General features: G+C 42.5%; 1 protein-coding gene across 1 annotated transcript in view; it reads right to left on the reverse strand.

Moving 5' to 3' along the window:
* dmrt3a (doublesex and mab-3 related transcription factor 3a) overlaps positions 1-12,171 on the reverse strand; it is a 73,553-nt gene extending 61,382 nt beyond the window's left edge. The window contains exon 1 of the mRNA XM_042331123.1: positions 11,787-12,171. Coding sequence (XP_042187057.1) covers positions 11,787-12,171 — 385 coding nt within the window. The remainder of the gene's footprint in view (positions 1-11,786) is intronic.
* Positions 12,172-12,396: the final 225 nt, after the last annotated feature.

Consider the following 12,396-nt stretch of genomic DNA (forward strand, 5'->3'; position numbering starts at 1 on the left):
TAGCAAGGTCTATGGCTGTCTGGAGTGGTTCTCAATCAGAGGCAGGTGTTTATCGTTGTCTCTGATTGGGAACCATATTTAGGCAGCCATATTCTTTGAGTTTGTCGTGGGTGATTGTCCTTAGTGTCCTTGTTCCTGTCTATGTGTTAGGTTACACAAGTATAGGCTGTTTCGGTTTTCGTTACGTTTATTGTTTTTGTAGTGTTTGTTATTTGATTCATGTTTTACGTTCGTTATTAAATATGGATCGCAATCTACACGCTGCAGTTTGGTCCGACTCTCCTTCACACCTAGAAAACCGTAACAAAACTCATGAATGAGGACTATTGCATCTGTCATAAGTCTCAGTGCAGCCATTGCTGAGTGGAATTAGGCCTACCTTTCAATGGACAAATGGGAAAGGCGTTGTGGCTAACCAAAAACTGAGTAAAAAGCTGACGTTTCTAATTATCCATTCAGGTTAAATAGAAGTAGCTATCATAATTACATATCTCTGTTATTAACAATTGTAAATAATTTTATTTAGCATATTACCCCATATATGCTACATAACATTGGCTAATTTAGCTAGCTAGCAAGCTATTTCACTGTGCTGTGTGGTAGCAGATATGTAAGATTTTGTTAAAGTTTGGTATGTCAATTGTTTCACGTAAACTAGGTTTCTCTTTGGCTAGGTAGACCAGCTACAGATGTTACTTAGCTAGGCCTATTCCCTGTCTCTGAGTTGTAATATAATATGGTTGGTAGCTAGACTGAGGTAAAGTTGGAATTATATTCAAACATTCAACAGACATTCGCCAAAAGTCAATTAAAAATTCACAGTTTTTCACTGAATCCTCAAACTAGATATTATTTATTCTATAAATGTCTACTTTTACAACCTTTGTTTTGAGTCGAAATTCCAGTTATGACTTGATAGAAATACATCAAATCTATAAAATGCCATTTGAAGCGATATAAATCAATAACTAACTATTTGTCACAAACACAAAACTAGGTATGATTTATTCTAGGAATGTCTGGCATACTCCATGGCATACTCTATGTGAAATATCATACCAGTTCTAATGATACCAATTTTTTTTTAATAATTCATAGTGAACCTTTTTTGATTAACCTCCTTTAAATGTTCACACCCAATGGAACAAAAACATGTTCTCTGATTTATGCCCTTACTAATTTTCTATAAATCTATAGAAACCTTCGTTTTGAGGAGAAATTCCAGTTTTGATTTGATATAAATACATAACATCAATAAAATGCCATTTAAAGCTATGTAAATCAGTAAAGTTTTCACTAATTATGACATAATCGTCAAACTAGGTATGATTTATTCTATAAATGTCTAGTATACTTTTAAAACCTGTCTTTAACCTTTCCGTCTCTGTCCAGTGTCTGTGTTCTTTTGCCCATCTTCATATTTTATTTTTATTGGCCAGTCTGAGATATGGCTTTTTCTTTGCAATTCTGCCTAGAAGGCCAGCATCCCGGAGTTGCCTCTTCCCTGCTGACGTTGAGACTGGTGTTTTGCGGATACTATTTAATGAAGCTGCCTGTTGAGGACTTGTGAGGTGTCTGTTTCTCAAACTAGACGCCAGTTTGCTCTGTTCTGTGAAGGGAGTAGTACACAGCGTTGTACGAGATCTTCAGTTTCTTGGTAATTTCTCACATGGAATAGTCTTTATTTCTCAGAACAAGAACAGACTGACGAGTTTCAGAAGAAAGCTTTTTGTTTCTGGCCATTTTGAGCCTGTAATCAAACCCACAAATGCTGATGCTCCAGATACTCAACTAGTCTACAGAAGGCCAGTTTTATTGTTTCTTTAATCAGAACAACAGTTTTCAGCTGTGCTAACATAATTGCAAAAGGGTTTTCTAATGATCAATTAGCCTTTTAAAATGATCAACTTGGATTAGCTAACACAGTGTGCCATTAGAACACAGGAGTGATTGTTTCTGATAATGGGCCACTGTACGCCCATGTAAATATTTCATAAAAAATCTGCCGTTTCCAGCTACAATAGTCATTTACAACATTAACAATGTCTACACTGTATTTCTGATCAATTTGATGTTATTTAATGGGCAAAAAAAATGATTTTCTTTCAAAAACAAGGACATTTCTAAGTGACCCCAAACTTTTGAACAGTACTGTATGTTATTCTTAGTTTTCCTGTGGAATGCCCTTGTTGATCCTCTTGGTTGTCTTGGTCCTCTTGATCCATCCACTTGTCGTCTTTGTTAGTCAGGCCTGACCCCTACATCCCGTAGTTTTTTCTTGTAATCTAATTTAATATGACGGAAGATGCAGAAGTTTATGCCAGGCCCCTTCTAATAGGGTATAACAGACTCGTTAGAACTTTGAAAAAACACCCTCTAAACAGACTACATGCCCTCTATCAAGTCAAAACGGGAACTTCTCTTCAAAACAAAGGTTGTAAAAGTATGCTAGACATTTATAGAATAAATCATACCTAGTTTGATGTTTCTGTGACAAACAGTGAATTAGTTATTGATTTATACTGCTTTAAATGGCATTTTATAGATTTTATGTATTTCTATCAAGTCAACTGGAATTTCTACTCAAAGCAGAAGGTGGTAAAAGTATGCTAGACAATTCCAGAATAATGAATAATTATGATTCTGTGACAAACTGTGCATTTTTCATTGATTTTTACATTTCTAAATGGCTTTTGGCAAATGTCTGATGAATGTCTATTGAAGGTCTGTTGAATGTCTGAATGTCTGAATCTGTGAATATAAAACCAACTTTACCTCAGTGCTAGCTATCTAGACCAGCTAGAGATATTACTTAGCTAGGCCTATTCCCTGTCTCTGAGTCCATGAAAAATGGTTGCTAGCTAGCTAGTTGGCAAGGTTATAACTATTGCTTTTATGGTGTTTCAGTTGCTGTATGATTTGTAACCTAATTGTATCTATGAGTTAGCTAGCTAGTCTCAGTCTGGGTGCAGACACAGTTACTTTAGGTAGCTATCGCTAGCTAGTCTCAGTCTGGGTGCAGACACAGTCACTTTAGGTGGCTAAAGTTAGCTAGTCTCAGTCTGGGTGCAGACACAGTTATTATAGGTGGCTATAGCTAGCTAGCTAGCTAGCTAGCTAGCTAGCTAGCTACATATTGATATGAAAGGAGTGTCTCAAATGTTCATCCAAGTTTAGGCAATCCATTTTGACTCTCCGCTTAAATGTTTTCATCTTTGTCCCCCAGATAGTAAAGGCGGCATGGCCCTGGGGGTGTTTCTCCTACCACCAGTGCAGGTACAGTCCATCAGAAAGTATTCATACCCCTTGACTAATTTCGCATTTTGTTGTGTTACTGCCTGAATTCCAAATGGAGTTAATATTTTGTTTCTCACCAATCTATACACAATACCCCATAATTACAAAATAAAAACATGTATGCGTTTTTTTTTTGTGAATAAAATAGAGAAATAAGCATCTACATCAGTATTCACACTCCTGAGTCAATACTTCTGGGTAACTCTAAGGGCTTTCAACACCTAGATTGTACAATATTTGCACATTATTACCAAGTCAAGACTGGGACGGGGATGAGGGTTCCGAGACAGAGTCAAGACCGAGACCAGAAAAATGTGTGTCCAATTCCAGACCATGTTAGTAATTGTGTCAAATCAGCACCATAATAAAAGTAGAACATGTCCAGTATTTCTATGTTCATATTTCAGAACAACATGTTGATTCTGCAGACATTCAGAATGGTGATCCACCCTATAAATTGTCACTAACCCAAACGCGTGTATAAATGATTAAAAAAATACTAAATATGTTACATCTTTCCCTACCAGTAAAATCAAGAACATTCTGTAACACTTTACTTGATATCCAGTGTCATAACGATGTCATGTTACGGAAAATTCTTACAAGCAACAAAGTTATGGGATATTTTTTTAAGATGCAGTATTTTACTTTTTGCACAACTGACCAAATTCACACACGTGTGTTATAGATATGTCATTCTCATTAAAAGCCAGTCTAAGAAGAGGTAGATCGGTTCTATGTGCACTATTTCTATGCTTCCCGTTCTTAATTTTTTTTGCTTTTTCCATCTTTTACTCTGGGTTTTGTAAACCAGCTTCAAACAGCTGGAAATACTATATTTTTGGTTTTAGAAAATATATTTCACAGTGGTTTAGATCGTACAATGATCCTCAAAACTATTCTTGCTTGTTTTGTCATAGAAACTGAAATTAACTATTAGAGTTTTTTCAACCAGGAAATGGCGATTTCTGCATGGTGCACCTTTAAATGAAAGCAAAGGACAGTAGGTAACTAAGGTTACGAGAAAGGAAGGAAGCCCATGTTTCAATAGTCAATAAAATATTAATATGACGTGAAAGGAGTATGGATGCACACGGTTCCTCCATTATCTCTGACATGCTCACGGTTCCTCCATAATCTCTGACATGCACACGGTTCCTCCATAATCTCTGACATGCACACGGTTCCTCCATAATCTCTGACATGCACACGGTTCCTCCATAATCTCTGACATGCTCACGGTTCCTCCATTAATCTCTGACATGCACACGGTTCCTCCATAATCTCTGACATGCTCACGGTTCCTCCATAATCTCTGACATGCTCACGGTTCCTCCATAATCTCTGACATGCACACGGTTCCTCCATAATCTCTGACATGCTCACGGTTCCTCCATTATCTCTGACATGCTCACGGTTCCTCCATAATCTCTGACATGCACACGGTTCCTCCATAATCTCTGACATGCTCACGGTTCCTCCATAATCTCTGACATGCACACGGTTCCTCCATAATCTCTGACATGCTCACGGTTCCTCCATAATCTCTGACATGCTCACGGTTCCTCCATAATCTCTGACATGCTCACGGTTCCTCCATATCTCTGACATGCTCACGGTTCCTCCATAATCTCTGACATGCTCACGGTTCCTCCATAATCTCTGCATCACGGTTCCTCCATAATCTCTGTTCCTCCACATGCTCACGGTTCCTCCATAATCTCTGACATGCACACGGTTCCTCCATGATCGGTTCCTCCATAATCTCTGACATGCTCACGGTTCCTCCATTATCTCTGACATGCTCACGGTTCCTCCATAATCTCTGACATGCTCACGGTTCCTCCATAATCTCTGGCATGATCACGGTTCCTCCATAATCTCTTTCATGCACACGGTTCCTCCATAATCTCTGACATGCTCACGATTCCTCCATAATCTCTGACATGCTCACGGTTCCTCCATAATCTCTGGCATGCTCACGGTTCCTCCATAATCTCTGACATGCTCACGGTTCCTCCATAATCTCTGACATGCTCACGGTTCCTCCATAATCTCTGACATGCTCACGGTTCCTCCATAATCTCTGGCATGATCACGGTTCCTCCATAATCTCTTTCATGCACACGGTTTCTCCATAATCTCTGACATGCTCACGATTCCTCCATAATCTCTGACATGCACACGGTTCCTCCATAATCTCTGACATGTTCCTCCATAATCTCTGGCATGTTCCTCCATAATCTCTGGCATGATCACGGTTCCTCCATAATCTCTTTCATGCACACGGTTCCTCCATAATCTCTGACATGCTCACGGTTCCTCCATAATCTCTGGCATGCTCACGGTTCCTCCATAATCTCTTGACATGCTCACGGTTCCTCCATAATCTCTGGCATGATCACGGTTCCTCCATAATCTCTGGCATGATCACGGTTCCTCCATAATCTCTGGCATGCTCACGGTTCCTCCATAATCTCTGGCATGCTCACGGTTCCTCCATAATCTCTGACATGCTCACGGTTCCTCCATAATCTCTAGCATGCTCACGCTTCCTGCCTGAAGCTTTGAGGTCGATGGAGTTGAGCTGTGACTAGTGTGGACAGACTGTAGCTTCGACGTTGATGGAGTTGAGCTGTGACTAGTGTGGGCGGCGGGTAGCTTCGATGTCGATGGAGTTGAGCTGTGACTAGTGTGGGCGGCGGGTAGCTTCGACGTCGATGGAGTTGAGCTGTGAATAGTGTGGGCGGCGGGTAGCTTCGACATCGATGGAGTTGAGCAGGGACTAGTGTGGGCGGCGGGTAGCTTCGATGTCGATGGAGTTGAGCTGTGACTAGTGTGGACAGACTGTAGCTTCGACGTTGATGGAGTTGAGCTGTGACTAGTGTGGACAGACTGTAGCTTCGATGTCGATGGAGTTGAGCAGTGACTAGTGTGGACAGACTGTAGCTTTGAGGTCGATGGAGTTGAGCTGTGACTAGTGTGGACAGACTGTAGCTTCGACGTTGATGGAGTTGAGCTGTGACTAGTGTGGGCGGCGGGTAGCTTCGATGTCGATGGAGTTGAGCAGTGACTAGTGTGGGAGGCGGGTAGCTGCGATGTCAATGGAGTTGAGCAGTGACTAGTGTGGGAGGCGGGTAGCTTCGACGTCGATGGAGTTGAGCTGTGACTAGTGTGGGCGGCATGTAGCTTCGATGTCGATGGAGTTGAGCTGTGACTAGTGTGGACAGACTGTAGCTTCGACGTCGATGGAGTTGAGCTGTGACTAGTGTGGACAGACTGTAGCTTCGACGTCGATGGAGTTGAGCTGTGACTAGTGTGGGCGGCGGGTAACTTCGACGTCGATGGAGTTGAGCTGTGACTAGTGTGGACAGACTGTAGCTTCAATGTCGATGGAGTTGAGCAGTGACTAGTGTGGGCGGCGGGTAGCTTCGACGTCGATGGAGTTGAGCTGTGACTAGTGTGGGCGGCGGGTAGCTTCGATGACGATGGAGTTGAGCTGTGACTAGTGTGGGCGGCGGGTAGCTTCGATGTCGATGGAGTTGAGCAGTGACTAGTGTGGGAGGCGGGTAGCTGCGATGTCGATGGAGTTGAGCAGTGACTAGTGTGGGAGGCGGGTAGCTTCGACGTCGATGGAGTTGAGCTGTGACTAGTGTGGGCGGCATGTAGCTTCGATGTCGATGGAGTTGAGCTGTGACTAGTGTGGACAGACTGTAGCTTCGACGTCGATGGAGTTGAGCTGTGACTAGTGTGGACAGACTGTAGCTTCGACGTCGATGGAGTTGAGCTGTGACTAGTGTGGGCGGCGGGTAACTTCGACGTCGATGGAGTTGAGCTGTGACTAGTGTGGACAGACTGTAGCTTCAATGTCGATGGAGTTGAGCAGTGACTAGTGTGGGCGGCGGGTAGCTTCGACGTCGATGGAGTTGAGCTGTGACTAGTGTGGGCGGCGGGTAGCTTCGATGACGATGGAGTTGAGCTGTGACTAGTGTGGGCGGCGGGTAGCTTCGATGTCGATGGAGTTGAGCAGTGACTAGTGTGGGAGGCGGGTAGCTGCGATGTCGATGGAGTTGAGCAGTGACTAGTGTGGGAGGCGGGTAGCTTCGACGTCGATGGAGTTGAGCTGTGACTAGTGTGGGCGGCATGTAGCTTCGATGTCGATGGAGTTGAGCTGTGACTAGTGTGGACAGACTGTAGCTTCGACGTCGATGGAGTTGAGCTGTGACTAGTGTGGACAGACTGTAGCTTCGACGTCGATGGAGTTGAGCTGTGACTAGTGTGGGCGGCGGGTAACTTCAACGTCGATGGAGTTGAGCTGTGACTAGTGTGGACAGACTGTAGCTTCAATGTCGATGGAGTTGAGCAGTGACTAGTGTGGGCGGCGGGTAGCTTCGACGTCGATGGAGTTGAGCTGTGACTAGTGTGGGCGGCGGGTAGCTTCGATGACGATGGAGTTGAGCTGTGACTAGTGTGGGCGGCGGGTAGCTTCGATGTCAATGGAGTTGAGCAGTGACTAGTGTGGGAGGCGGGTAGCTTCGACGTCGATGGAGTTGAGCAGTGACTAGTGTGGACAGATGACATAGCAGGCCATTGAGGAGAATGATGACACCTTATCCAATGACGCATCAATCAGCCTTCCAACAATGGCCTGCCTTTTGAAGAGGCAGCAGGTATGTATGAAAGAGGTTACCTGTTGCCTTTTGAGAGAAACAACGACCGGGTGAAACAACTGCACTATATAGGGGACTGAGTAGCGCAGCAGTCTAAGGCAACGCATCGCAGTGCTAGAGGAGTCACTACAGACCCGGGTTCGATCCCGGGTTGTATCACTCATATCTCCCTCACTAGCTTTAAGCACCAGCTCACAGATCACTGCACCTGTACATAGCCCATCCAACTACCCCATACTGTTGTTTATTTGGTTCCTTTCTACCCCAGTATCTCTACTTGCACACTCATCTTCTGCACATTTATCACACCAGTGTTTAATAGCTATATTGTAATTATTTAGCCACTATGGCCTATTTATTGCCTCACCTCCCTAATCCTACTTCATTTGCACACACTGTATATAGACTATTTCTCCTGTGTTATTGACTGTATGTTTGTTTACTCCATGTGTAACTGTGTTGTTGTTTGTGTCGCACTGCTTTGCTTTATCTTGGCCAGGTCGCAGTTGCAAATGAGAACTTGCTCTTAACTATCCTACCTGGTTAAATAAAGGTGAAATATATATATATATATTTTTTTAAATCACATCCAGCCGTGAGGCCGGGGTAGGCTGTCACTGTAAATAAGAATTAGTTCTTAACTGACTTGCCTAGTTAAATAAAGGTTCATTTAAAATTACAAATACTGTTACTATTTGATGCACTACTTCACAATATCACATTGGAACTATACTGTTAAAATAACTAACCAAAATATATTTTTAGAGGGTGATGGAGCTTCACGCTACTTTAGACCATCGTTGATGAAGCAGGCGTCACCCTGGCAACAACACAACTGTCGGAACCTCATCCGCCATCGGGTGACCGTCCAAGTGCCTGGACAGCGTTGGGGAAACATCTCCATGTCCGCAGCTATGTCTGGAGATGATGTTTTTAGAATGTAGGGCATTACTTGGATCCTACAACGCTGTACAGCTCGTTGTGTTTCTTAAAGAAATTGAGCAGACCTGTGTGGGACAATGTCCGGCTCCACCATGCAGAGGTGATTCAGGCGTAGGTTTAGGCCCATCCCCGATTCGTGAACCTATACCTGCCCCCCTACTCTCCTTTCCTCAACCCTATTGAGACATTTTTTTTTCATTAGGCCATGAATGAGGCATGCGACGACATCAATTCAGCCCAATGTCAAGCTTGGATACGCCACGACAAAATATTTTTCCCGCGGTGCATAGACTGAGGACATTCACTCTGATGTGGATGAGAATTTATGGCCAAATGCTCAAGACAGGCTTGATGCAAATTAATGCGTTATATTTTATTTTATTTCATTTAATTTGTTTAATTTAATTTCTTACATTTGATTACTGACCGCACACTATGTTGCAATTGTTGCAATTGTGTCTGAAAAATAAAATGTTTTTTTTACATGCATGATTGTCGAGGAAGTCTTCATTGATCACACCTTTGATTACAAATTGGATAGATTATGGAAATTATAGATTGTCTGTCAATTTTGTTGGGTAATGTAAGTGTATTGCCTAATGTGAAAACTGTGTAATTTACAGTACTGCAGCATATGACTTTCAGATCTTCTAAGGACGATTTGAAAACGTATCTCGAAACATCTTTGCTATTGGATTTTAACAGGTAGTTAAAACGACTAAATTGAAAGATAGTATGTTGTGTTTTGGCGTTTAAACCAATGTTGTCATTACATTTCACAATAAACGTATATTTTGAATAAATGGTTGTGTGGTGATAGATGTTTACAATCCAAATGAACGCACCATGGTAGGTTGTGAATGAAGGACTGGCTGCGTTACAAGTGTGACCAGTTTGAAGTTTGTACAAAGAGTTGTGAAAATGTACCATGTACTTGTGAAAATAGTACCAAAGCGATTAAAAACAAGTGGGTGATGAAATCCGTCGTTTTTCCTACAAGAAATAGCTCGCATTTACACATGACATTATCCTATTCTCTGTGCTGAAATATTAATTTTAATCTGTCGTCGGAGCTCCAGTCCGGCCACACTAATCGCAGATAACTCCATCGTACATCATGGAGTTGAGTTTGGTCGGGTTTCAAGACCGAGACACTCAATATGTGGTCTGGGGACCCGACTCAGTACTACAACACTGTAATACTGTAAACCATGCACAGTGTCTGGACTCAACCCAATGCAGATTATGGTCTTGCATACAGAAGTGTGTGTGTGTATGTGTCTTGATTATTGTTCAGCATTGTATACTCATATTCTCTCATCTTCAGGCTGGAACAAATATGGTTGAAAATCTCCGCCAGGCGACACAATCAACCCGGGACTCGAACCCTTCATTCTGATTCTCCGGGACAATCGCCTCTATTCCCCCGCCTTCACCATCGTGAATGAGCAGGCTCTGGAGCAAAATACATCATGTTTCGCTGTTTATGTTTTACATGGATACTTGTTAGGGGAGGAAAGGGTAAATTATTTACTTTTCTTCAGCCCATTTCCTCAGCTTTAATTGGTAGGGCTGCTGTGATTTTCTAACGGTGCATTGTGCTTCTAAAGTTTTGGTTTGTGTGTCCCTTATCTGTTTATCTTCTGGATGACTTCATTTTGTAGCTGAAATGAATATCTGAACATAAACATTTTGTATTTTATCTACAATTTTCCTTATTGGCCATATGTCATTTTAAGAATTTCATAGAATCTAGTAACGTTGTGACAATGATTATAATTGTTAGAAGTATTTTTACCTTTATAAAAAAATGTAATAGAGAAGCAGATGATATAGCAGATGATATAATAGAGAGAAGTTAGAAAAAACAGCAATAAAATAAGAAAACCTACTGCTCGGTCAAAAATACATGAATTACAATAACCCAGATAAAGAGTAAAAGCCAACCCTCTACTGGGTAAAAAATAATCCCCTTTTTGGGTCAATCAAGTAACCCAACGTTTTGGGTCAAAATAACCCAGTGGTGGGTATATCTTATAGTGACGCAGCGCTGGGTTAGAGAAATTACCCAAATTGGGTCATAATTTACCCGGCATTTTTTAAAGGGGTTCTAAAATCTTTGAATACAAAATATGAGGGCAGTAATACTGTATTTTACAAACACAAAAGCATTCATTCCTCATTAAAAAAACACGCTCTGGACAGCGTTCTGCGTTCTGGAAATAAACGCTTCCAATGTCTATTAATGTGTCTCTGTAAGGTCAGGCCACCGTTGACATAACCCCTGGGTTGAACACCCATAACATGCTTTGGTTTGTGAGGTACAATATCACGTCTGTATTCATTTAATTTCTCAAACCAATTAACAGCCGTATAAACATTATATTAAGCTACACACATTAAAAATAAAGCTGACTTATGTAGTGACGCTTGCCGTTTTAGAAAGTTAAATAGCTTGAATATCAATGATAAAGAAATTGCCTACAACTTAAAAAAATAATTACAATAAAAGGCTATTCTTGTTTATTTTAATTTAGAGTCTAATGCAATGCGTTTTGCAATGTTGCAGTGTTGTCATTAGCCGCAGTTTGCAGCCAATAGCCTAAATGTAGGCTACCCAAGTTGAACTAAATTGTCCAAACGTCGGCTCTTTCTCAGGTATAGGTTTCGTTGTAACTTTATAAAATACAGCAGGTTTGAGATATGTTTTTGTAATGATTTACACACACACACACACACACACACACACACACACACACACACACACACATATATATATATATATATGAATAAAAGTGAATAAATCAAACCTATATAGGCTTAAATAAAAGCCTATTATGAATGTTATTATTATGATTATCATTATCATCATCTTACCCTGCATGTTGGCAGTCTGTTTCGAGGTCCATAGGAGGTCCATTCCTCCAGAACGGGGCTGCAGGCCCTGGTTCCCCTCGCCGGGTCCAGGCACCGTGATTCCGGGCAGAGCTCTCAGAGACTCCGGGATCAGGCTCTCCAGACTCTCGTTGGCCTGCTGTCTGCGGAGCGCCACCTGCGCCGCCATGACCCGCTGCCTCTCGATGATCAGGATGCATTTCTCACAGGTGCAGTCCTTGAAGCGGCAGTATCGCTTGTGGCCCTTTAGCCAGGACAGGACGCCGTGGTTCCGGCACCGCGCGCACTTGGGGGTCCTCTGGAGCGGCGCTCGGGCCTGGGTCACTGGGCCCCCCATGTACAGGTAGGGCGAGCCGTAGCCATTCATTTCTCACACCGTTAGTCAGCCAGTCAGTCAGTCACACACACACTCTCACTACTTTACCTCCTCAACGTGATGGAGGCGCGAGGTGCATCTGATAAGGGCGTGTGCACGCGGGCCGGGCCAGGCAGAGCAGAGTTGTCAGACAGAAGTGAGAGTGAAGAGATCAAGTCCTGTCGCTGTTCGCTACACGCTGTCCTGTCTGCACGATAGGAGGTGCTGGTTGGATCC

The sequence above is a fragment of the Oncorhynchus tshawytscha genome, linkage group LG12 (genome assembly GCF_018296145.1).
Source record: "Oncorhynchus tshawytscha isolate Ot180627B linkage group LG12, Otsh_v2.0, whole genome shotgun sequence".
Classification (NCBI taxonomy): Eukaryota; Metazoa; Chordata; class Actinopteri; order Salmoniformes; family Salmonidae; genus Oncorhynchus; species Oncorhynchus tshawytscha.